The sequence below is a fragment of the Purpureocillium lilacinum genome (genome assembly GCF_023168085.1).
Source record: "Purpureocillium lilacinum CBS 284.36 DNA, scaffold_5, whole genome shotgun sequence".
NCBI classification, from domain to species: Eukaryota; Fungi; Ascomycota; class Sordariomycetes; order Hypocreales; family Ophiocordycipitaceae; genus Purpureocillium; species Purpureocillium lilacinum.
Window position 1 is genome coordinate 294,390 of NW_027072115.1, and position 27,335 is coordinate 321,724.

The 27,335-nt window shown below is 55.1% G+C and overlaps 9 protein-coding genes across 9 annotated transcripts; 3 read left to right on the forward strand and 6 right to left on the reverse strand.

Moving 5' to 3' along the window:
* Positions 1-2,871: 2,871 nt before the first annotated feature.
* Positions 2,872-3,291, reverse strand: PLICBS_006679 (uncharacterized protein; the record flags this gene model as incomplete). The annotated part of the gene is made up of 3 exons (XM_018327661.1): positions 2,872-2,891; positions 2,955-3,071; positions 3,144-3,291. The coding sequence occupies 3 exons, from the start codon at positions 3,289-3,291 to the stop codon at positions 2,872-2,874; spliced, it is 285 nt and encodes a 94-aa protein (XP_018173844.1).
* Positions 3,292-4,959: 1,668 nt separating this feature from the next.
* On the forward strand, positions 4,960-6,051 carry PLICBS_006680 (uncharacterized protein; the record flags this gene model as incomplete). Its single annotated transcript, XM_018327662.2, has 3 exons — positions 4,960-5,139; positions 5,195-5,669; positions 5,732-6,051. 3 exons carry the CDS (start codon positions 4,960-4,962, stop codon positions 6,049-6,051), a joined length of 975 nt encoding a protein of 324 aa, XP_018173845.2.
* Positions 6,052-6,569: 518 nt separating this feature from the next.
* On the reverse strand, positions 6,570-8,127 carry PLICBS_006681 (uncharacterized protein; the record flags this gene model as incomplete). Its single annotated transcript, XM_018327663.2, has 2 exons — positions 6,570-8,059; positions 8,118-8,127. 2 exons carry the CDS (start codon positions 8,125-8,127, stop codon positions 6,570-6,572), a joined length of 1,500 nt encoding a protein of 499 aa, XP_018173846.2.
* Positions 8,128-9,961: 1,834 nt separating this feature from the next.
* PLICBS_006682 (uncharacterized protein) lies at positions 9,962-13,188 on the forward strand (the record flags this gene model as incomplete). The annotated part of the gene is made up of 3 exons (XM_065601022.1): positions 9,962-10,199; positions 10,251-11,212; positions 12,376-13,188. The coding sequence occupies 3 exons, from the start codon at positions 9,962-9,964 to the stop codon at positions 13,186-13,188; spliced, it is 2,013 nt and encodes a 670-aa protein (XP_065457094.1).
* Positions 13,189-13,374: 186 nt separating this feature from the next.
* PLICBS_006683 (uncharacterized protein) lies at positions 13,375-16,066 on the reverse strand (the record flags this gene model as incomplete). The annotated part of the gene is made up of 3 exons (XM_018327665.2): positions 13,375-13,895; positions 13,949-15,819; positions 16,011-16,066. 3 exons carry the CDS (start codon positions 16,064-16,066, stop codon positions 13,375-13,377), a joined length of 2,448 nt encoding a protein of 815 aa, XP_018173848.2.
* Positions 16,067-17,388: 1,322 nt separating this feature from the next.
* On the reverse strand, positions 17,389-18,909 carry PLICBS_006684 (uncharacterized protein; the record flags this gene model as incomplete). The annotated part of the gene is made up of 4 exons (XM_018327666.2): positions 17,389-17,505; positions 17,563-17,745; positions 17,799-18,185; positions 18,256-18,909. The coding sequence occupies 4 exons, from the start codon at positions 18,907-18,909 to the stop codon at positions 17,389-17,391; spliced, it is 1,341 nt and encodes a 446-aa protein (XP_018173849.2).
* A 2,602-nt stretch (positions 18,910-21,511) lies between these two features.
* On the forward strand, positions 21,512-22,395 carry PLICBS_006685 (uncharacterized protein; the record flags this gene model as incomplete). Its single annotated transcript, XM_018327668.2, has 3 exons — positions 21,512-21,521; positions 21,574-21,810; positions 21,872-22,395. The coding sequence occupies 3 exons, from the start codon at positions 21,512-21,514 to the stop codon at positions 22,393-22,395; spliced, it is 771 nt and encodes a 256-aa protein (XP_018173851.2).
* A 51-nt stretch (positions 22,396-22,446) lies between these two features.
* On the reverse strand, positions 22,447-24,126 carry PLICBS_006686 (uncharacterized protein; the record flags this gene model as incomplete). The annotated part of the gene is made up of 1 exon (XM_018327669.2): positions 22,447-24,126. One exon carries the CDS (start codon positions 24,124-24,126, stop codon positions 22,447-22,449), a length of 1,680 nt encoding a protein of 559 aa, XP_018173852.2.
* A 1,066-nt stretch (positions 24,127-25,192) lies between these two features.
* PLICBS_006687 (uncharacterized protein) lies at positions 25,193-26,701 on the reverse strand (the record flags this gene model as incomplete). Its single annotated transcript, XM_018327671.2, has 1 exon — positions 25,193-26,701. One exon carries the CDS (start codon positions 26,699-26,701, stop codon positions 25,193-25,195), a length of 1,509 nt encoding a protein of 502 aa, XP_018173854.2.
* Positions 26,702-27,335: the final 634 nt, after the last annotated feature.

A 27,335-nucleotide genomic window follows, 5' to 3' on the forward strand; every position in this document is an offset into this window, starting at 1 on the left:
CTTTGTGTTCGAGGAGGAGAGGATATCTATTCCTAAAAGGTACGGCTGGTGCTGGGTCAATCGGCCAATATCTAATCGTCGCATCCTAAACAGCTATCTGCAACAACTCTTGAGTCGAAGCGAATTGCCCCGAACGTCAGTTCTCAGCGCGAACGAACTTCGGACCATAGATCCGCATACCGACCGACTTGGAAATGAAAACAGCCATAATCCTGATGAATCGATGGAAGCGGCGTCGGAAGAACGCCAAGATATGGTTGGGGTCGTAGGGCAGGACCGTCAATCTTTGCTGTCGCCCGCCGGATTGACGCAGGCAGATGCACCAGATCGACGATCTGAAGACGAGACACTCGCCGAGAACATCGGCTCAGCAACCACCATGGTAGAGCCAGTCTTCCAACAAAATCCTCTGGGAGACAATGATCACACATTTGCTCCGGCGCTTGGGAAGTATTGTCAGTTGAGCCAAACGACAAAAAGCATGCAGTAGATTTCGCTAATGTTGCAACGCATAGGGTACATGGGACCGACGTCGTCATGGTCTTTCTGCCGACGCGTTTTTGCGATGCTAGGAAAGCGAATCCCCGATGCGGCACCTGATCCGTGGCATGGCCCTGATAGAGGGGCATTTCCGTTGCAATGGACTCCCCTCGGCCCCAATGAGACGCCCGACGTTAGCAATTTGCCACCGTTGGACTATGTGCTACTACTCTTTAACACAGCAAAGTTCTATCTCGGGGTCCTCTTCTTACTGATTGACGAAAATGCTTTCATTCAAGACATTCACAGCTTGTACGAGAACCCCGTTGCAAAAGTTCGTTCGTCAAGATACTGGTGTGCTCAGTTCCTGCTCATACTGGGATACGGAAAGGCATTCCAGGTCTGTAGTCGCAGCCGTAGCCCGCCAGGGTACCATTATGCTTTGGCAGCAATGTCTCTTCTCCCAGATCAATCTGGGCTGAGCGCGGAACCGATCCACGCCATTCAGAGTCTAGTGCTCGCTGCACTATACTTTCAGAGCGTGGATATGAGAGTCGCCGCTTTCCACCACGTAAGACTTAGCCAAGGTGGCCGCGGACTAACGTAGCGAGCTGACGTACGACGTACTCCAGATTGGCCAGGCCATGCGTATCTGTCTCGTTGAGGGAATACATAGACACATGCCCGAGCACATAGTCGGTGCTGACCACTCAAGGCGATGTAATACTGTGTTTTGGGTTGTGTACATTTTGGACAGAGAATTTGGCGCCTTGATGGGTGTACCGCATTCATTGCCCGACGAAGACATCACCGTGAAGCTGCCTTCGCAACTCGACGGTTCGATTGACGCCATGAACATGGCGTTGCACGTGCAGCTATCAGGATTGACGGCAAGGATATTCACAAGTAGGTTCTCAGTCTTGCAAAGGGTGCAAAAGTGTTGACCGAAGAGCCATCAGCTGTCTACGGCTCTGGAGGAGCGTCCGACGGGTCTCTCATCCCAAACACGCAGTCCATACTCAGAGATCTGGCACGAGTATCTCAGGACCTGACAGACTTCTTCAGGACACATTTCCAAGGGTCCGTGAGCCGCGCATCCAGGATGGCACAGAGGTTAATGATATCATATCATCATGTAAGTGGTGTGGCGCGTCGCTGCTTTCGCCGGAGGCCACGAACTGAACCGACACAGTGTGTTGTCCTCACTACACGACCTCTGGTCATGTGTGCACTGCAAATGCATGTCGAAAACGCCGACGCCCAAACGCCAGAGACTATTCCATTGACACCGCCGGTACGGTCGCTGTTGCAGTCATGCGTGGACTCTGCGCAAACCGAACTGAGGATGATGCGTGCGTTGGCAGACGAAGACCTGCTAGGTAAGGACTGCGGGACTACGGGTTTGAGTCCTTTTTAGCTGAAGCTAAACTATTCTAGATTCGTTCTTGCCCTTCCAACTTGAGGCGGCATTTTCCTCGGCCTTTGTGCTTTATCTACTCCGGGTCATAAGCCCCTCGCTTCTGCAGGATGACGCGTGGTGCAACAACATCCAACACGTCCTCGACAAGATGATTGCAGATGGTAGCCTTGTAGCCCCTCTGCGAAAAGTAGAACTCAGTCAGCTCGAGCATGTCATGGCGGCACTGACCCCGGAGAAATGCAAGCCGCCACCCTCAGTGTCTGGCGACAGTCGATCAATGCCAGCTGATCTAGACTGCTCGCTGTCCGACGATATACTCAATAACCCATTTTGGGACATTTTTGTCACTGACGGGGTGACCGGTTTGCTTCCACAAGAGCTCATGGAGTTGGCGGACCGACTTGATGTCGATTTCCTGCCAGACTCACATTGACATCGGCGACTGGACCGTACGGAGCTTGACAACTTTGAACTGCGCCTGCCGCTTGCTTGTAATTGATGTCCCGGCTTTCTCGTGCTTGGCCAGCGCTGTGATTCGGCTGTAGCGATAGGGTGGTTTCGTTCTTACGTCGCCTGACATCATCGTGCAGCTGCGCGAAACCTATTTTGGTTGCGAACAACAGTGCCTGGCCTCTGTGGCGGTGCATCTTTCAGAATTAACCTGAACTATGTGCAGCAACAGTTCTGGGGAGTTCAGTCGAGGTAGATACGGTAGTGACGTTGGGCGGCTTTTGTTACACTGGAGAATATCGTATCCTCAAACTTCGCTGTCACAGGTCCTCCAGGCTTGCTCAGGAGGACACCCCATTTAGCCGTGTCCTTCTCGGAGCACGGAAGCATTTCATTGAGCTAACAAACAGGGACATGCTGAAAAAGACAAGCTACGTTACCAAACCCTGTCCACCAAAATATACGTAGAAGTAGAAAGTCGTGAGTTGCCCTGGTTGGTTGTTCTCGTAGTGTGCTCATATTTAACTCGTAATCTGCTGGCCTATATATCCCAGCTATTAGCAAGAGCCAGAAGTACCGCACGAGGCCATGTGTCTTGACTTACCGAAGCACTTGAAGGAACCAAGGACAGCGGCCGTTCTGCAGTAGCCAGCGCAAACTCCGTATTTGTTATCGCCACCAGCCTCCTCCCTTCCAAAACACTTCTGCCTGCAATCATCCGCTGTAAACGTAAACCGGTCAGCTTCCTTTATCGCTCCTCGGGTGCTCCACGTTGGTTGCTGGCATGACTTACCGTACTTGTATACGTCATCGGGAAGGTGACCGCCATTCTTGCAAGCCGGAACATCGTTCCATGTCAACTCTCTCTCCTCAAGGGCTGGCGACATGGAGGGAAGTGCGGCCGCCGCGCTCAAGGACAGAAGCATAAGTTGGAACTTCATTTTGTCTTGATGTTGTGGTGTATGTAACGGAGAAGTTGAAGCAGTAAGGGTCTGAGTGTTGTCTAGTGTATACAGACTGGGGCAAGACTGGCTCTCAGTCTCTACTTATAGACAACGTCATCGGATTCCCTTCTCTCTGAGTTTTGCATGGAATGCAGAAGACTAGGGTCTGTTAACTGATTGCACTTGCCAACCCAGCCATTAGTTGCGCATGATCGCAGCCTCTCGCCCACCCCCACCCCCGCAAATAGCTATTTGACCGCTGAACCGCCAAAGCTAATGACCCCGCGAACCGTTATTCAGGTTTCCAGTTGAGAGCTTGCTTATCGAGTGGATTGCCAAGGACGTACGCCCCCCGCTACGCACGGTGGTGACGCCGGCAGATAGCACCCGGAAGCCGGAGATGGGTCCCAAGAGTCCAACGGACACACGTGTCTTGCCTCACAAGTGGCGTTTGACAACCCGCATAACAGCCATGTGCGCCCGTGACCATTGTGTTGCCCTGGGACCAGCCTCTCCAACACTGTGGATTATCCGCAATTACAGGATCGCAACCCCGCTTTTCGGAGCCGCGATGGAATCGTCTTTGGAACTTTGGGGATGGCGTCTCCCGTGGGGATTGATTGGCCCAGCCCACCAGGTCCGAGTGTAAGTGGCGGAATACGATGCAAAAAATAGCAAATCTCTCAATGGCGTGCGCCAAGTGACGAAAGTTAAGGCACACAGCCCACGGCAGGGACTCGCAGATGGCCAAAGCTTGGAGGCGGTCGCTCACATGGCGCGTCTGTGCCCGGACGTGGAGAATTGCAAGGTGGATCGCCATTGATTGCCTCTACGCGTAACTTGGATACTGCTTGTGGCCGAACGATCCGGCCTCGGCATGAGAAGACCACCGTGGCAGACCGATCCTCAGATCATTGACCGCGGCGGCTGGGCATGTGATGTGTCTATGGACAAGATCAAGAATGACTTCTGGAGGATGAAGACCTTCTTCGGTCTGTTGCGTGGAGAACATATAGCAAGCTATGTTATGTTCGTGTTTCACGTCATTTGCCGTCTCGAGTAGTTGCAGAGTGTATACAACGGGAAGTGCTCGATTGAAGAACGCACTCTACATCAATTAGCAAGATGGGCACAGTAAATTGCAGTAAGTACAATACTGTGCTGACGTATATTCGTCAATCATGCCGTGGAATAAGGGAGCTTTGGCCACAAGGTCGTGTTTCAAGATATCTATCACGGGATAAGATCCATGCACGATAAGGCTGTGCTTCCATCGTGTACAATGCTTTCCCCCATATCCTCAATAAGAGCTCCACGTTCTTTCGGATCCGCCTGTTGGGAGTCCAATGTTGGGATAGTCCCACGTGCGATAGGCTGGTGACCAACACGACGATGAGCGCGACTCCGCATCGCACCAGATGAACGCCAGGCTGGGGCGCGTATTACCAGCCTCACGCTGCCGGATTGGTGATCCATGACGATAGGCAGCACCTTGCCGATGCCAGGAACGTCTAGTCTACGGCGAGCAGTCTTAGCGACCTGCGTTATAAAGGCGACTATATCTCAATCGCTAACACCCATCCAGACTACTGCATCACTGCTCAGTTCACATAACATCAAGCAAGACTCCCTTGGCTCCCGAGCTGCCTGATACCTACCGCCACCATGCCTGTTCTAGATCTGGGTGTTCTAGACCCTCTCGACGACGTCTTGAAAACCGTTGGTTTCATTGGTACAATCTTGGGCATTGTCAATTTTGGCATGGCCAATGTACCCAAGAGGCCCAATCGAGGCGCGACTGTACGCATCAAGGTCGGGACGTCTGGCAAGCAGGATGCTCAGCTGGTAAGTCAAGCTGCTTTCGCGTGATTGGTGCGCAAGCTTACCTCAAATCGACCAGGACGGTGGAATCAACTCTGTCTATGCTTGGGACAGCGACAATCTCTACCTAGGCGCCACGGATGGAGACTACATCGACTCCGGTGATGTGGCAGATTATGTTATCGACTCCATATCCGGTGGAACACGCGCTGAATATGTCGCTGTCTCTGCCGCCAGGAACGCCATTTGTATCGCCTGGATCACCGTTGCCATGTTCGACGGAACAACCGGTGGAGCGTGGACGGGCGACGTCGGCTACTATTGTGGCCAAAGTTGGTACCCACAGCACGAGAAAGCAGGCTGGCTCGACGACAAGAAAACTAAGCCATACATTCCGAAGTGTACCTGGATCGACAGAGACCACAGCAATAAGATTAAAGGTGCTGCATTGAAGTTTAGTGTTAGTGGATACGGAGATGATGTCGTCAAAACCGTGAAGAATGCGAAGGTTTGCAAACTCAGCATCTTTGGCGCGGACAGTGGACCGATCTCGAGTACGTCAAATTCCTTGGTCTTTTCTGCTAACACCATCCGGTGTACTGACGTTTCTGCTCAGAGAGGCCAGCGAAGCGAGAGACCCCTCGCGAACGCCTTCCATGGATGGAGAACACCTTGGTGGTGTCGAACATCACGCAGCACACTGCCGAGGAGGTGTGCTCGTCGGCCACGTCTTGGGGCCCCGACTTTATTGGATCCGACGGCAAGTTCTGCGACATGGGCGCCAAAGTTCTGAGCCCGCTGTGCTCCACCGAAAATGTTGCCGGTTGCATCGACATCAACAGTGAAAAGAAAACGGCCACGAAGCGCAGTTTCATCGGAAAGCGCTCCGTCGATACTCCCCACAGGACGTACGAGGATATCAATAACTGGCAGTAAGCCGGTACTGCTCTTCGCTCTTGCACTCGGTTTCGTTATTCACTGCAGCCCAGACTGGGCCGCCGGTTGCAGTCTAGTGGGGATTATATGTGCATAGTTATTCTCTTTCTTTATGATACACAACCTAGTTGAGTAAATGTCGTTATAGTGAAAACTTGAGATCACCTGCTATATGCCTGAGCACCCGGTGGGACCTGTTGGTCGTCCTGAAGAGGGTCAATGGTAGTCAATTGTCGATCATGATATAGCGCTGTACAGCAATAGTTCAGGCGCGCGATATCACCATTGACGTATTGGCGGCTCTGTCTAAGATTGGCCTGCCATGTCCTCCGGGGATGCTCACATGTGTCGCAATTATTGGGTTCGTGCGCAAGTCAGCCGCTACTTGCCAGATGCCTTAGGACTCTCCACGACAGAGAGTTATGACATTTAATATTACTACAGCATACTACTCCACATGGCTAGACTGTGGCGAACGCGTCTGAGGGTGCATGACACTGATCACCGGCATCGTCAAATCAGGCAACCCAATACCAGGCCTTTTCGAGCCAGTTCTTAGGTATGCGGGGCTCATCCATTGCTTCAAGCTCATCCATTTCCCTCTTCCCCGTCAAAACATCAATATCCTTGGTCGGAATGTAGAGTGGGGTGCGAGACCAGATCTTGTGGCCAATATATATCGCCAACATTATCGGCAATGTGATGTATGCAGCCACAAAAGACTTGGTGTCCCACTGGCCCGCAAGGAAGATTTGAAACCCTTTTGTGATCGTCAAGAGGGTAACTATGATCAGCGATATCCACGTCTTGTATGGCTGAAAGTACGACCGATAGGGCAGAGTGTCAAGGAGCCCATTGTACTGCATTGCTCTTCTGAAACGGAGATATGTGACGCAAATGATTATCCAAGATATGAAGCCGCATCCAATGATAATGTTGACCAGCCAGTTGAAAACAGTGACACCAGAATTCGACACGTTGAGAAAGGCCAGAAGACCGATAGACCACGTCGTGACGACCGCGACCCAAGGAACGCCCTGTTTGTTTGTGGTTCGGAAGATGCGAGGCGCGTCGCCGTCCTTGGCAAGGGAGTATAGAACTCGACTTCCCGAAAACACGAAGGAGTTTCCGGTAGACCATGCCGAGGTCAAGATGCAGGCGTTGATAATGTGATTGAGGATCGGAATCCCAGCGTTCTTGATACCGATCACAAACGGAGATGAGCCGGCATCAGACGCCCCCAAGAGATCTTTGTGATCGGATGGTACAACGATACCAACGATGAGAGAGGAACACCCGTAGAAGAGAACCAGGCGCCAGGCAAAGCGACGGGCTGCTTTCGGGATATTCCGCCGTGGTGCAACGGTTTCCCCGGCGGCAATGGCGATGAGCTCTGCGGAAAGCAGCACAGCAAACGCCGCTTGGATAAAGGCATACCAGAATCCGAGGAATTGACCAAGGCTCCCTTTGGCACCAAATTCCTTGAATGCGCTCAGGGGAGCTTTCCAGTATGAGAAGCCCAGTATTCCATGTTGAGCTGGGCCCCCGCCAAAGAAGATGACAATGCCGACGATAATGAGCCCGAGGATTGTTATAAATTTGATGCTGGAAAACCAGAACTCTGCCTCCCCATAGTAACTGACGGAGAAGATGTTAAGAGCCAGTTCGACGGCGAGGATGATAGCGATCCAGAGTGCAACATTGACGGGCGGCTTCCAGTACTCGACTATGATCCCGGCCGCTGTGGATTCGGCACCTATCAGAATGGCATAGGCAAACCAGTAGTTCCAACCGGCCGTAAATGCCACGCTCGGGTCGAGGAATCGCCCTACCAGGTAGGGAATGGTGACACCTCGCAGCGGCAAGTACGTAACCATTTCGGCAAGGCAATCCATGATCACCCAGACGACGAGGATCATGCAGATGTATGCAAGGAAAAGCGAAGCCGGGCCCGTAGTGGCAAGAATCGATCCCGATCCGATGAACAAACCGGTTCCGATTGCGCCGCCTGTTCAGCTAGTGTTAGTCGTCTCATGGCCAACCGTCAAATAGACAAGTTGGCATACTCAAGGCCATAAACTGAATGTGACGACTCTTCAGTCCACGGTGCAATTGATCCTTCTGATCACCGAGGGCCAAAATAGAGGACTCGCCAACGCGGCCGTCATGATCAAGAGGTGGCGAATCGTGTCCGCCCGCTTCGTGGTGTTTCGAAAACATGTGTGATCTCAAGGCCAAGCAAGGCAATGTCGAATCCGGAAACAACAGCGACGATCTCCCCGGAAGCGAAGTACAAGTGAGACATGCTTCTTCCTTTATATGTGCACGTAGCAATATAGATACGTCGTATACATGCAGATATTGATTGCTGCCAAGCCACCTGTAGACATGCGCATCAATCTCACGGCAACGTTCTTCGGTGGTCAAAACGTCTGGTTTGCAGGCAATTGGCCAATCGCAAAAGACGACTCAACACCCCACCGGAAAGTGCATCCGACACAATGACCTACGGAGATCAAATTTCGTCGCCCGGGCTGGACCAACACGGTTGAAAGCAACGCGAGCTCGGGATCGAGCTCCGACGTGGCTCTCGTAAGGAGGCACTCCGCGCCAATCACCGCATGCGACTGGGTGAGCAACCGGCAGAGCGACGCTCTTTTGGTAGTTTCTCTGTGGCGCACTGCTGTTAAGCGCCGGCGGTATGCTGCCATCTTCAATGAGACCGTGGATCAGGCCTCAGGAGTTTGGTGAGACGCGTTGCCTCGAGTGGAGAACCGTGAAAGAATGCGTTGCGGGGAAGGAGAGCGCACTAGCGCTATGACAGCTGTGGATACTGCCATCAGTTCACCGTGCTCACCATGGATGTGTGGGCCGACCGCCAAAAGCAACAGGCACCCTACCGACTCAACGTGCTTCGAGTTGAGGCCCGGAGAAGCGGTGGAAAGCTGCCGCGAGGGTGACTGAAAGTCGTCGCAAAAAATATTGGGTTCCACACGAGAAATTCTCCGCCATGGAGTCTTGTGAGGTACGAATGTAGACATAATTAATACAAGAGGTCACCCCTGACGCTGAAGACATGCTTGTGATGCATTTCCTCCAGCGCTTCAGGGAGGCAGCCTTCACCCATACATTGGCACAACCCTGGAAACGTCTAGTTGTTGAACTTGAGCATACCTGTCACAGTACAGCGCACCCTCTAGGATGGATAATTATTCTGCTACTGCCACTGGAGTGCTGCGCTCGTCGAGCCCGCGTTCGGATGACTCCGTGAGCTCCATTCTGTAGGGTAACTCAGCCCATGTCGAAAAGTGGGACTGATACTTTTGCTGTGTTATCGGCGGACGTTTCTTTACGAATAGTTCAGAAAATGGGTTATCTGGCTAACTTACAAATTAGTTATCAACTTGCACGTCGCTGTTGAAAAGCATATCAAATCGTCGCCAAAGAGAATGCTGTTATATATACGATACAGCGCGCCCGTTCACACACAATTTGCTTCCAACCTGTGACTGACACCGACCGCCGGCGACGCTCTTTAGCTTTGACCACGGCGGATATGAGCCGGCCCAACGGCATCAAAGACCCCACCACGATGTTTCCAAATCAGGTCGCCGAGCGTCCGAGATCGGGACACCACAGATCTCGCAGGGCGTCAAGTGCCCGAAGCCACATGGCTCAAATCAACCAGTGGGCTGATGCGGAGTTGGTCAGGTGAGCCGTGCGCTGAGCTCTCTTGGGCGAAATAGGCGGTACGGCTAGGCTCGGCGATTTTTTTGCTTGCATCGTGCGCCCTTCCGATATCACACACCTGTCAATATTGGCTTCTGGAAGGTGTTTAAACCCGGCTTTACCGGCATGCTGTTCTCGAGACGTCTTGTTCCCTCCTTGATTTCTCAGTAAATAGTTGAACATGGCTTCCACGTCTGCCTCCGTGAGCACCTATGAGCTTCATGAGCGTCTGACCACTCGAGTCGACGTTACCTTCCCTCAACAAGACGTAGTTGAGGTCGCCTGCCCTCACCAAGCCGTGATCGATGTCGATGACAACCCAGAGGCCCCGGTACAAGAAGAGCTCAGGCGGGTCGACGGTGGGCGAGATGCCTGGGTGGTTCTGATCGCGGGCTTCATAATCGAAGCACTGTTTTGGGGTACGTAAGGCGTGGAGTGCTTGGGTTAGGGACTCTTTTGACTGTAAACAGGCTTTCCGATGTGCTTCGGAGTGTTCCAGAACTACTACACCAAGCTTCCAGAGTTCAAGGATGACATCTCCAAGGTCCCCGTGGTCGGAACTCTCGCGCAGGGTCTGGTAACAGTCGGCTGCCCCCTTTCCGCATATTTCGCGAAACGTTTCCCGCGATACCGGAGGGTTCAGATATGCGTTGGGTGGCCTCTGCCCATCCTTGGCCTACTGACCGCCTCCTTTGCCACATCCGTCAATGGCTTGATTGGAACGCAAGGCTTCCTCTACGGGTTCGGCTTCCTGACGCTCATGTTTCCCATTATTAGCATGGTGAACGAGTGGTGGGTTGCTCGCAAGGGCATGGCGTTTGGCCTCATTTCTGCAGCGTCGGGGGCGACCGGCGCCGTCATGCCCTTCATCATAGAGGCTCTCCTTGCCGAATACGGCCATCGCACGACACTACGGGCCAGCGCTGTGGCGATGACGATCCTGACCGCGCCACTGCTTCCGCTCTTCAAGGGTCGCGTGCCAACAGCAAGCCAGTCCAGTCTGGGGCGGACGGATTGGACGTTTTTAACAAAACCAACCTTCTGGGTGTACGCATGCGCTGTCCTAGTCCAGGGTCTCGGATTCTTTTTTCCTGTCGTGTTCCTGCCGTCGTACGCGTCGTCTCTGGGCTTATCGCCGTTCAATGGAGCGATACTTTTGGCGCTGCTGTCCATTGCGCAGGTCCTCGGACAGTTCGTCCTTGGCTTTTTATCGGACAAGAACTTCTCGGCCAGCACATTGGCCACTGCATGCTGTGCCGCCACGACGATTGTCTCTTTTACGGCATGGGGGCTGGCCAAATCCATGCCGCCTCTGGCCGTGTTTGCGCTCATCTATGGCTTCTTTGGCTTCGGCTTCGGCACCCTTCGCGTCGCCATGGGTCGGGCCGTGAGCAGCGAACCTAGCACCGTGTTTGTGACGTACTCCATTTTCGTATGCATACAGGGAGTCGGCAACGTTCTTGTCGGGCCACTGAGCGCTGCGTTGATGACTAGCGCGACAGCGCTGGAGCGATTCGGGGCTGGGAAATACGACCGCGTCGTTGTGTTTACAGGGATGACTTCAACGCTTGCTGGGATGATCATCGGGGCATGGCAGGGGTTCCAAGGACTCAAGAGGCTGCAGCGAGAGTAGCAAGGGGGAACAAACTTTGGCAACTTGTACGATCATTGAACTCATCGAATTAACTCCGAATGAAACATTACGTAGCTCAGGCTTCTTTCGTCAAGCATTGGGCACTGATACTTCGGGACGTTTCACGGCACATGTTTTACAAGTTGTGCGGGGACGAAAGGGCCAGCCAGGGCTGGGGACGGCTTGGTTCTTCGATGGAGCGTCGAACGGACCAGTGGAGACAGAACCCGGTGTCTCTCCGTATTAGGTCACAAGTGAGGCAGAGCAGGCTCGTCATTGGCTGTCATATGCATCTAATAATGTGCCGGCCCCAATCGCCCGCTAGCGGTGCCTCGCTGCCTCCTGTGCCAGATCCTCGAGGTTGGCTGATCCCCCCGACCAGTATTTTTACGAAATATCGCTGCGTCCCTCTCAGCTTCCCCGGTGTGAATAGTGCGCAGAGGTCTCAAATCGCACTGTCCTCGCCTTACACCGGACGGAACCCAAGCAAGATGATAGACACAAGTCGGCCTGTGAATGTCGGGGGGATATTCCGTTTTCTCTTATGTTACGTATTTCGGATCCGAAATGCAATTCCACACAATCTGCATTTGACGAACTTGCGTTGAATCTGCGCTGCTTCGCCCAGCAACTTTACGTACCTACACCCGCACGACGTCTGGTGTGCCCTTGGACCGTCCGCGATGGATGCCAGGGCAATGCCGGTCTTCGCCGCCGAAATTCGACAGGTGCGCGCCTTCAGCGAGCCTTGACTGTATTATTCTCATGACAGGAACTTACTGTTTCCCTCTAGATAATGTATGTGGCTGGTGAAACGGCAGACCCGTCTATTGAGACAGTTGCTCTTGTCGAGAACATCGTCAGGGAACAGGTCACTTTCATGGTGCGCTCAAGCCCTTACAAGCCTTAAACCATAGCTACACCAGCTCAATCGCTCAAGCCCTGTCGTTTCACGCATATAGCTCAGCACTGCCAATGAGTATGCATCGAGGCGCGGATCGCCAGTCATTTCGAACAATGACCTTATCTTCCAGTTCCGTCATGATGCGACTCGCGTGGACCGACTGCAAAAGGTTCTCTTTTGCAAGCACATACGTAAATTTTCAAGAGAAGATGACGACGAGATTAATCAGGGCGAGGAAGAGGCTCTCGAATTGAAGGACGACGCGGGAAATTGCCCCGACGCAAACTCAACCGACGACGTCAATCGTCGAACCCTGCTCGCGGTGACCACGGTCCCATGGGACACGTCGTCGCGCTATCCTGAGCTGCCGCGAAGTGTCGAAGACGTGGAAGTCTCCACAGACTCGACGGAGGCCAATCTGATGGAGCTGCGCGAGGCGGACCGAAGGACCATGACCATGTCCCTACGAGAATACGAGACATGGTCCGAATACCGCCACGCATCCTTCACACGGCGACGCACGAAGCGATTCCGGCAGTGGTCCGGCCTGGGGGTCATTGCAGAGCATAGAAATGGCGACGACGTGCTCGACATCCTGGGCTTTCTCACCGGCGAGATGGTGCGTCGGCTTACCGCGCTGGCTTTGGCACTCCAGCGTCGAGAGCTGCACACCAGCAACGCGCGATCTGCGGACAGGCCGTCTCAAAAGGAGGACCTTGGTCTCTTCAGCCTCGGTAAAGACAGCAGACAGAAGCCACCCGTGGACGTCCGCCATATTCGACAAGCATACGATGCAACGCAGGCTTGGACAGTGGGATCACGAAGCTGTGCACGTGGCAGGTGGTCTCGGCGCGGACTTCAGCTGATCTGAAGACGCTTCAATGGAGGAGCGGCGACTATCGTTGTGCTAATGCTTGGACTGTAGCGGCAGACAACGCTGCACTTGAACTATTGCGGCAGTCGCGGCGGAATGTAACGATTGACGGCCTATCTATGGATGCAAGCTGCGAGACTATGGAGATTTCCAGTCTACACCACGTCTATCCTCAACTTTCGCTTAGTTCTGTACTATGAATGCTTCATTCAGCAGAGCATCTTCCTCTGCGTCATGGAGGCTCTTCAGGCCCGCCGCAGTACTGGCACTTGGCCCACGTCCCGCATACAACACCCCATTGGAGCCGTACTGCCCAGTCTCACGCAGCACATTGTCCAGGCGATCACGCATAAAGTGCCATGCGCCACCATTATGGTGCTCTTCCTGAGCCCAGACAAAAGTCTTTGCGCTGGGATACTTCTGCAAGTTCTCCTTGACTTCCGCCCAGGGGAACGGGTGGAGTTGTTCCAGCCGCGTGATTGCGACGTCTCGAAGGCCAAGAGCTTCGCGGCGCTTGCACAGAGCGAAGTAGATCTGACCTGTGCAGAAAACGACTCGCGAAATTGAATCCGGCGCGACAATTGACTTGCCATGCTCTGGGTCGCAGAGGACTGGGGTGAACGCCGAGGTCCCCGTGAGCTGGGAGACGTCGGACCGGTTCTGCGGATGTCGAAGCAAGGATTTGGAGAAAAACATGACTAGCGCTGCCATCAAGTAATTAGCCTTCTTTCACTCAAGCGACAAGAACGGTACGCACGTCTCTTGTGTGCCCTGCGCCCTTGCCGACGCAGGATGTGGAAGTAGTTCGCCGGCGTAGTCATGTACACCACATCGATATTGGCGTTCTGGTGTGGAGCGGCCAGGTCACTGGGCCAAAATCTTCCCTCATCGTTGCCGAGCATCAAGAATCGCTCGATACGTGCGGACGAGTGCTCCGATCCCTGGCCATCATGGCCATGAGGCAACGACAGCACCAGGCCAGACTCATACTGCCACTTGCTCTCCCCAGAGGTGAGAAAGTTGTCGATGATGACCTGCGCGTTGTTCGCAAAATCGCCGAACTGTGCTTCCCACATGACGAGCGACTGTGGATGCGCAAGGGTCATGCCGTACTCGAAACCCAGAGCGGCAAGTTCCCCCAGCGGTGAGTTGGCAATGTCGAATCGGGCCTGGGTGTCACTCATATGCGCAAGCGGTGTCAGTGACTTGCCCGTCACTTGGTCGTGCCAGACGGCGTGTCGCTGAGAAAAGGTTCCGCGCTGCACATCCTGGCCGGCCACACGCACCGGGTGTCCTTCGAGGACCAGGCTTCCAAACGCCAATGCCTCCGCTGTTGACCAATCTACGATGCCCTGTTCGAAGTGCTTTTGCCTCCCCGAAAGGGCTCGCTGGAGGCCGGCGTGGGGCTCGAAGCCATCCGGGACGGTGGTGGTCTTTTCCATGATTGCATTCAGAACGTGTTGCTCTACAGCCGTCGATGGCTCCGGCTCTGAGTGTGTTGGAGCCACTATTGGCAGCGCGACGGGTGTCTCTGGATGGCTGGCGACAAACTCTTTACTCGAGTCAAACCCACGTTGGAGCCTACCCCACTCCTTGTTCAGTCTGTCATCAATCTCCTGGCGAGTAAATGTCCCCTCGCTCGTGAGCTTGTCGACATACTGCTCAAGAGGCGCGGTTTGCCTCGCCACCTTTTGGTACATCAATGGCTGGGTGAAGCTAGGCTGATCAAACTCGTTGTGGCCGTATTTGCGGTAACAGACCAAGTCGACGACAATGTCCGACTTGAACTTGGCTCGCCAGTCGGCGGCGAGTCGGCAGGCAAACACAACAGACTCGACGTCATCTGCGTTGACGTGCAGGATCGGCGCGTTGACAAACTTGACCAGATCGGATGCGTACGAGGTTGAACGCGCACAGTGAGCATCCGTCGTGAACCCGACTTGGTTGTTGATAATTAGTCGCACTGTTCCGCCGACGTCGTAGTCGGCAAGTCGAGAGAGGCCCAGCGTCTCGTATACCATTCCTTGTCCAGCAAAGGCGGCGTCTCCGTGTAGGGCCAGGCACATGACGCGATCTTGACCTGCGTCACCTGCCAGCTGCTGCTTCGCAAAGGCCTTTCCCGTGGCGACCGGGTCCACGGCCTCCAGGTGAGACGGGTTGGCCAGCACCGAAAGCCCGACTCGGTTTCCTTGAACAGTCAAGTGCTCCCCTTCATGGCCGATGTGGACCTTCACATCCCCGGCCATTCCGGGCAGAATGTCTGTTCTCACTCCGGCAAATGCCTCGAACAAATGCTCGGCCGGCTTGCCGTACACAGCCGCAAGCATGGTGAGTCGACCACGATGGCAACTGCCCATGATGACTTCCTCAATTCCATAGGTGTCGGCGGAGCGATCGAGAACAGCTTGCACTGCGGGAGCCAGACCTTCCGCGCCGTCCAATCCGTATCGCTTGTCATGCGGGAACTTGACTGCCACGAAGCGTTCAAATGACGACGCGCCAATGAGACCGTCGAGAATGCGCAGCTTCTCATCGCGTGTGAATTGAAATGGTTGCGAAACCTCAAGTCTTTCCCGTAGCCACTCTCTTTTTGCCCTGTCCGGGACGTGGAGGTACTCGACCCCCAGGCTGCCACAAAACGTTTTCTGGCATGCCGCGATAATTTCCCGCAAAGTCATCGAGGTTCGTGTGCCGGTTATGAAATACGGTAGCAATTCTGGTCCAAGAACGAATGTCTGATCGAGGTCCGCTGATGTTAATCCATGGTATGACATCTCAAGTTCCTCTGAGGTGTTGGAGGTGTTCGTGCCTGGACGAACATCCCGAGCATCAAGTCGGATGCCCAAAGGATCGGTCTTGGCAACATAATGGCCATGCGACTGATATGCTCTCACCAGTCGCTGTACGTTTGCTTGCTTTTCCAGATCCGCTTGCCTGGTGCTGCTGCCTTCTGTTGGCACAGATCGCGGGGGTTCATGTTGACTTGGTCCCCAAGGCTGCTTCACCCTCCCCAGCTCAGCAGCTCGGAAGTAGTCTCTCCAAGACTTGTCAACCGATTCTGGTGACTTTTTCCACAAGTCGTACATCTCTTCAACATACTCCGCTGCGTCTGCCTGTAACATGGTGTCGGCGGGCTTCTTCACGCATCATCAGGTCAGCCCAGCCGCCATTTACCCACGGAGAGGCTCAATTACTGTCCCAAACTCACATTTCGCACAGAACCTCCCGATGTAGAAAGCTTTCTCGCTACGTCGTACGCACGCCATGTTGATCCAGGGAAGTGGCTTGCGAGCGGTAGGCGTGACCACCTCGCTGGCTCCGTGCGTAAGAAGCGGCGTATGGCATTGCGGCCTCCAGCCACCCCAGAGGCACGACCGAGCAACATGGTGTGTTTGAACCACTACCGCAAAGTCTTTATCGGGTGATGGAATCGAACCAGGTCTCATTGGTATTGAGCAATGTCATTGCCCTACGGCGCACGGCACCTTAATGTCATCCACTCGTATCACGAGTTGCCGCACGTTAGGCTACTTGCCGCTTGAACTCAGCTGTGATTACCTCGGCCGTTGGTTCGACAAGCATTATAATCGACAGACCGAGCTTGGGGCAGCTGGTGCCCTGTTCTGAACATGTGCGACTACGGGTCTGCATTCCGAAGCCCGGGATACACACCCGAACGTGAATGCTGTGACACCCGCCACAGCACCGTCGACTGGCCTGCCACAAGCATCACTGCAGACTACCGTGCATGTACTGTAACGCTGTTTAACATGCATGAACTGGCTTGCGTCGGAATGTATCATCCAATATCTCGTCCTCCGATCTTCTGACGAACTGAGCCTACGGACGGACTGCCTTACTGATATTACAGGTCCCCCAACCCGAGACTTGTTGGCAAGCAAATGTCGAATAAGGTCTATTCTGTGGTGCGTACCTTGATTGAGCGCAACAGTGACTTGGGTCCGACCATATCAATGATGAAGAATTGAAGGCACCCATTTTAGGGCCAGGCGGCAACAGGCGCGGCACCGTCAAATCTGAGGACTCCAGTATATTTCGAATCCACAACAGAGGCGTTGTAGATCACTTTGATGTCCTCGCTTAAACGCCACCTCAGCCAAGCTTCCAGATGACGAATAGTACAAAGTGTTCTATCCAGGTAATGGTACACAGTGATGGATAATAGTGACCGTCGGTCTAGAATAGCAGCATCTTTGCCGGGTCCTCGATGTATCCCTTCACGAAGTTGAGGAATGCGACAGCCTCCCGGCCGTCTATCAAGCGATGGTCGTACGTCAGTGCGATGTACATCATCTGTGACAACGTTAGCTGGTTCCAGTCGTCCTGCGTTCGGGATCAGGTGGCGCTCACAGGACGAATCTCGGGCTTTCCGTCGATCGCCACAACGTCCTCCTTGATCGCATTCATGTTAAAGACAGCCGCCTGGGGATAGTTGATCAACGGCGTGCCGAACGTGGAGCCGAAGATTCCGGGGTTGCTGATGGAGAAGTTGCCACCCTCGAGATCATCCATCGTCAACTTGCCATCTCGGGCCTACTCATTGATCAGCGTCATTCCGACTTATCGCCTAGATCGAGTCTGTTTACCTTCTTCGCTATCGCTGCAATGTCTCGCTCGATCTCGACTACGTTCTTTGTTTCGCAGTCTCGCACCACTGGTGTGACAAGTCCTTTGGGCGTGGACACGGCGATACTGATGTCGATGTAGTCGCGGTATGTGATGATCTCGCGATCCGTGTCGATACTTGCGTTGATTCGTGGCACCTGCTGCGCGGCCAAGGTGGCGGCTTTGGCGAATGCTCCCATGTAGCCAAGTTTTACGCCCTGGGACTCGGCAATGGCTTCCTTGTATTTCGCGCGCCAGGCCATGAGGTTGGTCATGTCGAGACGCTGCACGGTCGTCAAGGAAGCGCAGGTATCTTGTGACTGCTTGAGTCGTGTGGCTATCGTTTTGCGCATGCGAGACAATTTCTCCTGGGTACTATTAGCATGGAATTTTTCTTGCGGAGAAAATATCCTGAGCCAGGGCATATGATGATCGTACACTACGCTCGCTTCGCGCCAGCTGTCCCGTCGACTCGACGGAGGTGGATGGCGCTTTCTCATTTTGCTGTTTCGCAGCTGCCTGCTCCGTTCCAGGTGATTTCTTGACCTGCTCTTCAGGAGGAGCTTTTGTGGTGCCTGTCTCGGTTGCCTCGGAAGCAGGCTTGCTTTCTGACTGCGGTTTGCTGGCAGCAATGGGAGGCTCAGTGGAGGCCTGGGTCTTCTCCTTTCCCGCCGCTTGTTGTGCGCCTTCAACGGCAACGCCGGTCTCCAACTGAACAAGGTCCTGACCTACGGTCACAACGTCGCCCTCTTGAACAAAAACTTGCGCAACGATGCCCGCCTCCGGTGCGTTGACGGACACGTCGATCTTGTCCGTCTCGATCGTCGCCAATTCCTCGTCGGCCTCGACGCGCTCGCCGACTTTCTTTAGCAATTGAGATAGGGTGCCCTCGCTGATAGACTCGGCCATCTGCGGCACCTTGACGGTGACGTCGGCATGTCGTAGATGTGAGATCGTAAACGTCCTCGAAAACAACACGGTCGGCTGGCAGAGGCGCTGGCGGGATGGCGGTCTGCACCCGGCGACTAGAGCGGCGGACAGCGCATTAGCGAGCTGGACGCGCCGCGCCGCCGCTTGAGGATGTCGCAACATGGCGGATTGTCGGGCGGTGGGTGGTGAGGCAGCCCGCGTGAGGCGTCACCGGGCTTGGCTGTGGAATTGCGCTCTTTAGCTTCGAGCAATCAAGAATGCGTCAATTGACATTTCCAAGGACAACGGCAAAGCTGGCCAATTGCGCTCGGCTACTCTCTCGTTGGCTGCTGCTGTGACACACGGTAAAAATCGCCCACGCGGAGGGTCTTCGTGGCGGCTTGTCGGCTACTTGATTCGGGCGGTCTGGTTTCGGTGGGGGCTCGCGCCCAGCACGAGCCAACATGACACGGCGGAAATGAAGATTCAGACGGCCTGTGCTTCGGGATGGTGAAACAGCCCGTCGTGGACGTTTAAAATAGAACAATGGTGGCATCCATGACGAGTTCAGGGTGAACTGGTCGGAGATGCGAGAATGGCCCTTGGTGCGGTTCAGAATAGAAAGCTAACTAACGACTAAATGGTGGGCTATTTTGACAACTACAGCTGTCGGGGATCAGCTTGTCCTTCGTGGAACTGCTGATTGCTTGGGGCTTGAGCTGGGCCACCATACTCTGGGGCTTCATGCGCACAATAAAATTATCGATCAAGTCAGATTGGCATTCCAGTTACGTGTATGCATTATCGCTGCATGCAGAAGTCTTCCCACAGAGCCCTGAAGTCCTGCAAAAGCAGGTCCGACGGCATGAACCCGCGGCGGAGGACAAGCACCGCACCTTTCCAATCGACAACGCCCATGGAGATCAACATCCTCTTTAGCCGTTCCGCAAACCAATGCCGTGTCTCAGAACCACGCGGGGCCGCGACCGCTCCCACAAAGAATTGCCAAACCGTCAAATTTATAGACGCACAGAGCCGTAGCCTCGGCGTATTGAGCATCTCCCTAAGTTCCTCCGCCAGCGTCGGTGTACCAATTGCTGCGCCGGCCGGCCATAGTAGCTGCAGAAATATTCGGATGGCGCAGCTCAGTGGCTGCAGATACAAGCTGCCAGCGCCGGGCAGTGTATACAGAGTTGCTTGCACAGATGATATCGATGGGAGAATGGAGTTGATGGTGGCTTCCGGCACTGTGGGCTGCGTGTGGAAGGCGTTGAGGGAGTGTCTAAGCTGATCCAGGCTTGAAGCAATACTGCCAATGGCTGTGAGACACGCCTCGCTATTCACATCCCCAAGCGCCAGGGCGAGGTGCCTGTCGCGCCCGGAACACGATGAAACATGTTCACTGATGGATGCACTGGAAAGAAGACGTCAGCGGCCCGCGACAACGCTCCGAAGGATGGCTACTCACTACAACAGGAAATGTGTAAACCAGGGCGCCATGGCTTTCTGATCAAGTGATCTGCGCACTTTGATCATTTGAGCAAGGCCAGCAAGATGGACATTGCGTGCCGCCTCATCTGGAACGAGGGACTGTAGAATCGTAGATCGTTAGCTCGGGAACAAGCCTGCGGCGAATCCGAGATTATACTTCACTGTACGCCAGCGTAAACACTGCGGCAATGACTCCGTCACCAAGGTCCGGCGGCCGAGCATTGAGCCGCTTGTTGACTAGATTGACTGCTCTATAGGCGTGCCATGTCGACTCGCGCGCGCTTGGGCTTGCCTGGTGTCGGACACCAATCGCCATGGACGCCTCAAGCAGCGCCGGCTCTGACACCAGGAGAGCTGTCCATTGGCTTTCGACAACCGTGCCGCGGCAGCTCGGATACGCGGGAAATACCAAGGCGCGATAGTTGTGAAGTACTGATGAGGTCAGTGTGCGAACGGGCTTAGGCAGATGACTCGGGGGCATACAAAATTGTATCGCGCGATCGGGGTCCGTCGGCCGCTGGAGCAAGTGTGGCACCGCGTCTAGGTGCAGGCCAGCGACCAGGTCGTTGCTCTCAGGGTTCGTAGCCAAAGACTTTCGCTCCGTTTCTGATGCGCCCGCGATGTGGCGGAGCTGCTTCGCGATGCGCTGTCGTCTCCTCGCAAAGTTGGTCTTCGTCACATGTGCCCTCATCCGTCTCGACCCCGACGCATCGAGCGCCGGTGCATCCGTGAGATTGACAAACGTGAGCCCCATGGCGACCATGCCTCAGCCGAGTGCCGAAATCTCATTTACCATTTCAGGATATGTTGCAAGAGTTCAGGATAAGTCGGTGCACCTATTTCGCGTCGACGTGGAGAGTGCTTATAAATGAGTCGGCGCTGTTCATGAGTAGACGACATCATCAGACGGGATTGACAGCGGATTTGGCGGGCGGCCATGGCTTGGGCTTTGGGCCTTTCCTGTTTAGGACAATGAGATTTCTTGGCAGGCTCTCCACTGAAGTGAGCCCGAACGACGGGCGTTGCGATGCCTGTCTAGTGACTCTGGTGTCTAACTCAATGCTACGGGTGCCATGTCGACTTGGGAAAATGAGACCACGGCGCCGAATCCATAATGGTTCGGACAACAGGCAAACACTTGAGAGGACTCGAGATGACCCAAATGTGTATAAATTGTGTAGCTGGACCATCTAAAAAGCTAGCCCAAGACACGAGACCGAGTGGCAATTTATGCAACAAGTATAACATCCTGGACATGTCACCATTCTCCAGCCAGCTCCGCGGGACCCATATCATGGTGACCGGTGAGACTTCCCCGAGTCTCGAGCATCCGTACCAAAGCTGATTGCCATACAGGCGGCACCAAAGGCATTGGAAGGGCCATCGTTGAAGCCCTCCTCAGCGAAGGCGCAAACGTTTCGTACTGCGCTCGGTCTGTTCGTGGCGATGAGTTTGCTTCGTTGGCCAGTGGCGCTGCTGATGCTCCACGTGCGATCGGGACTGCTGTCGACATTGGCGACGCATCCGCTATTCGCGCTTGGATCGAGGTTGGCGCTCAAGAGTTCGGCCGCGTCGATGGTGTTGTCGCGAACGGTAAGGCTATGTCCACCACACCGAAATACGGCCGTCAAGAGCGTGACTGAGATGTTGGCAGCCGCATCGTTCGCCGTCGAGGCCACCTACGAAAGCTGGCAGCGAAGCTTCCAGGCAGACATCCTCGGTCTGATCGCCCTCATTGACACCGCAACTCCACATCTGCAGTCCAGCACTAGTAGCGACGCCTCCATCGTCGTCGTCAGCTCCCTTGCCGGCTTCGAAGCACGCCATCCCGCAATCGCAGGGCCCTACTCAACCTTGAAGCGCGCCCAGGCGACGTTGGCCAAGGACTACTCACGCAAGCTCGGTCCGCTGGGTGTTCGGATCAACACCGTGGTGCCTGGGGCGATTGAGACTCGCGGGGAGACACTCCCAGATGGCACATGGCAGCCGAGTAGGTTTGAGGAGGCCAAAAAGACCAAACCCGAGTTCCTGCGCGAGATGCTCGACGGTATCCCGCTGGAGAGATTCGGGGACGCGGACGATGTGGCGAGCGCGGCGGTGTTTTTGTTGAGTCCGCTGGCGCGATATATCTCTGGGACGAATCTTGTCGTCGATGGTGGAAGTTCGATTGCGTTTTAGAGCCGAGTGCCTCCTTGATTGGAATACAGAACATGACTGTCCATGTGGCGGTCAAGTCTCAGGTACAGAGCGTTGCGAGACCTCTTCATAGACTCGTCTCTCCGTCTCTGCATTTTCCAATGCCAATACTCTCTCATCGGGCGGAATTCCCGTATGGAAGCATTCCCTCACCTTCTCGTTCAGCAGACGCAGGTGTCTCGAGCTGCCACCAAGCACAGTGCCCACGATCCTGACCAGCTCCAGCAAGTGGTCCACTGGTCCGATCTCCATGCCTCCGCCCGCAGCGATGAGAGCCGGTCGAAGAGCTATGACGTCCGCGAGGGAGCAGGCAATGTCGAAGACCTTCTCCAGGATTCCGACACCATTGGCCTCTAACGCCTGAGAAGGCAATTTGTGGGCGATCCCGACAACGTCGCGTGCGATTGTGACCGGATAGCACAGCGACATGCTGTCTTCGGAGGAGGAATTGGACAGAAGCGTCTTGGTAACACAGAGCTGCCAGACAATGACCTTGAGCCACTGTTGCGAAATGAGGAGGTCGGCCTGCTGCATTGACGCGCGGTCGGCCACACGCGGCAGGGCAAAAGCCAGGACTCGCTGCAGGCGCGCAAGATAGGAGGGCGATGCCGCCGCAACAGTCCCTGACAGGTTCCATATCGAAACAAAATCGCTGTCGAAGTTTTGAAACAAGGCGATGAGGTCGAGTAGGCCGGGCAGTATCTGACAGTCTGGGCCGTCGTCGAGGGCCGGCAGGGCGATGGTGTTTTGGAGGGTGAGTGGCCGATGGCGTTGGAGCGCATATGCTCGCTCCGTGACAAAAAGCACCCAGAAGACTCTCCTCGCAAATATGGCGAACGATGGATCTGTCATGGTCTCATACGTGGACTCCTCATGAAGGCGCAGCACCTGGAGGATCGTCATGGCCTCCCGGAGGTGAAACCACGCAGGCTTACCTCTGCCCATGCAGAAATGGGCAGCAAAGAGGAAGAACGACGTCTGGACGTCTATGAGGGACGGGTTTGTCACGTGGTTGCAGGACAGACGTGCTCGGGATACCTCGGCGAGGAAGTGGTCTGCGCTTGGCAGAGCTGTCGGTGCCGCATCGCCAGCGTCTGACCGGGGCGAGGTCGTCGAAGTTGATGACGTTGATGAAGTCGGCGAGGGCGATGACCAAGGCAGTTCAGCCACACTTGGCACAATGATCTCTGGTGAAAGAACTATTACGGCACAACATGCCATGATGAGGGCGTACTCGTCGGCTCCGAGAACCGGCCGCGCCAGCGCCTCCTCGATGAGTTTCCGGTCCAGGATCGGTGTGATGGGGTACTTGTGCGTGAAGAAGGCATCCATGCACCTCTTCATGACACCCCGCGATACCTCCTTCGAAGGTCGAAACGTCGACCCGCGATGATCCGACCTCGGAGGCGAAGGCGTCGACGCGACATCACGGCCATTGCTCGAAAGCTCTGCGCCGGCCTCGGCCGCGCCCCCTCTCAGCGGCACCGGCACCGCATACGGGCGCCGCTCCGTCGCCGACCGCAGAACCGCCTGCGTGCGCGCGACGCGGCGGCCGTTCTTGGGTCCCGTCTTCTTCGGGACGGCGAGGTAGGTGCACGCGAGGGAGAGGCCCTCGCAGCCGGCGCAGGGTCGGGCCCCGTCGCACCGGACCTTGCGCCCGTGGCAGGCGTCGCAGGCCTGCTTAACCTTGTGGGGCTTGCGGCGTGCTTGCATCGTGGGCCATGCCGGGATGTTGGCTGGTGGATGTTGGAGTTGATGAGGAGGACATGGATGAACTACCGGGCGGGGACCCTCGCGGCGGGAGGTAGTTGATGATGAGCGAGGTTCGGTGGTTGCCACTGCCGTCTGGTGGTGGTGTGACGCGCTATGAACTGATGGTGAGTGAAGAAAGCCTTGGCGGTCGGGTGACCCCCACCGATCATGTTCCAATCCACATTGGGCAATCCGTGTAAGATCCAGCTATGGTGAGGCTCATAAATGTTGCCATGATTCATGGACGTCTCGACAGCTGCGCACTTCGAATTCCTCAAGTCGGATTATTTTGACGTCAGTCTGCTTCTTCTAAGAAAGGAGAGGCACTGCGGCGCCGCTTCGCTTGTGAAAGCACCTGTCATTTCTGTGGTGGTCTGGTGGTGGGGGGGCCGTCAATCATGGCTCTTGAACGAAGGCCAGGCAACAATACTGAACATCAATTCGGCATTAATTCACTTATTTCTACGCGCAGATATGATGCTTGCTGGCGGCGATGTTTTAAAACAGTATTGCTTACATCGATGTCTGTTCTCTATGACCTGTCTGGCCTCTGTCACGTTTGGACTCTTGTGCTGGTCGGGCCGTTGAACGGTGTGGCTTACAGACCTTAGCGTGCAACTGACAATGCGCTGGACTACGTGTAAAACAAGTTTGTTTTCCGCCGGTTTGATGAGACGGATATCGAGCCTCTTCAGTATTGTAAAGTCACCGGGCGAAAACAGCCTGGATTTGGGCATCGGGATGGGCACAGCTGGCCACATGGAGGCCTTGGATGACTGGACCCGGCGCAGACATCAGCATCAGGCTCGATTCTCAATATATTCGCCCACCAACGTTGATGCTGTTGACGCTATACCTCAAGTAAGAAAATCTCCATGAGTGCCTATGCTTTACGTTGTTGTTCCCATGTCGGTCAGTCTCCCATTTGGATGGCTCCGCAGCCCTCAACATTTGAACTGTCGACCGTTGCCGCCCGACGCTCGTTCCGTCATCACCATCACTTTCTTGCTCTCTTGGGCCACGTTTCTCAGAAACGGTCAGACCATGACCACATGCAGAGGCCAGACTCGCTAGTGGCGTCCGTGTGTATGTGTGGTGATTGGAACCACTCCCACCCCTCGAGCTTACGCATCTGCTCCCCGAGGTACACGTGTGCCTCGCTCCGCATGTGTGGAGGCAGGTACCTCGAAGCCTGCAACACAGTCATGACGCTTTGCCGTATACCTTCAATGGCGAGAAGTTCGGCCACGGTGCCGAAATGTTTGGATTGGACGTGATTGCCGAGGTACAAAAACCACTTGAGCTTGGGGTCGGCGTCACTCCGTGGAACCCTGCTCTGCCCGCGATAGTCCGAGCAAAGCACGTTTATATCAATCTCCTCCGTCGCAATCAGGTATTTTAGGCATGGCCAGCGATCCTTTCGAGCGGCACCTTTCAAGGCGGCATTCAGCTCATTCCGTAGGTCCTGCTGGCTCGCCTCCATGGCTGCTGCCTCGTGGAGCAACTTGAGAATCTCCAAGTGCCCGCACACGGCTGCAATACACAGCGGTGTCATCCCTTGCTGCCAGGGACTGTGGCGGAGAGGATTCACGCGGCCCGTCGCCAGTAGGCGTTTGACGATCCTCACGTCCCCGCTCCGCGATGCATACCACAGAGGCGATTCACCATGCCGGATGATTAAATCCGGTTCTATGCCTTCATGACCAAGCAGTGCTTCAACGGCAGCGAAGTGGCCGAATTCTGCCGCAGCTGACAACGGTGCCCGTCCACGGCGGATTTGCACGGTTTGGTCAGCGCCGTGGGCAACCAGTTCGTGAATCACTTCAGTGTGACACCCATCTGCAGCCCAGAACAGCGGGGTGTAGTTGTCGGGCAAGCTTTGCGTGTCAACCTTGACATGTTCGTGGGTCAGCAGCAGCTGAACAACTTTGAGATGGCCGTATCGCGCAGCGTACGCCAACGGCGTCCGCATTTTCGGGAAGCTTTGCGAGTCCACCTCGACATTTCCGTGGGCTACCAGTAGCTGAACAACTTCAAGATGGCCCTGCTCTGCAGCGTATGACAGTGGCGTTCGCAGAAACGGGAGGCTTGTCGCGTCCGGGTCAACGGCACCCGTCGCCAGCAGAAGCACGACGGTTCCCGCGTGGCCGTATTCGGCGGCGTATGACAAGGGCGTGCGACCGCCCGGGATCAATCGCTCGTCCGGGTCGGCGCCTTCCTGCTCCAGGAGAAATCTGAGCGTCGCTTCGCGGCCATACATGGCCGCCAGGTGCAAAGGGCCTCCGCGCAGATCCAGCGACAATGCGATGTTCGCGCCTGACGCCAGTGCCTTGCGAGCCGTCTCGTCTCTTCCCTCGCGTGCCGCCCAAGCCAGTGCGTAGCTCCCATGTTGGCGGACGTCCTGGTGGTACAGATACGAGTTGAGCGTGTCGTGCCAGTGTCTGTTGGTTTGAGCGACGGCGTTGATGTCCCGGAGAGCGTCGCAAAACGAGACAATAAGGAAGCATAGTTCCCGTGGAAGGGTGGATGCCGCCATTCCTTGACCGCCCGACAAATGTCGCTGTGTGACCTGCGATGTCCAATATTTTGGTGCTTTACTCGGTGAAGTCGGGTCGCGGCTTGGAATCAACCCAGCGCCAAGGCGTCAACCAACGATGTACTCCGTACGAATTAAAGTATCACAATTGCGCCGTTGTTGGCTGGCTCCAACGTGGGCATAAGACAGATCAGGTCGTTCAACCTGACCTGAGTCACACGCCGGCGCTTGCCTGTTGTGAGGCTGACTGATCAGGCGTATTGGCCTCGGTGAAGACGCTGTGCCCACGATGTCAGGCGGGGAAGGCGTCCCGAAGTCCGGCCACCTGGAATCATTTTGAACATCCAGGCTACAAGACTAGAGATTGTGTCACCGCGGAGCCCATATCTTCCAGGGGTCGCACGTGCGTGGATCGGATCTCTGCTCAAGCTGTGCTAGATCTGCTTACAGCTGAACATGCACGCGCCTGACGATGAGAACCTTCGTGGCCTACGCGTACTTCGTACACGCCTTCACACAATACAACCACAATGGTGACATATTTCCTGCGTCTTCAATCCCCAAGATAGCTGGAAGTCCAACACCTGGGTTTCGAAGCCAGGTGGGTTTCAGGATGTCCATTTCGCAAGCTCCA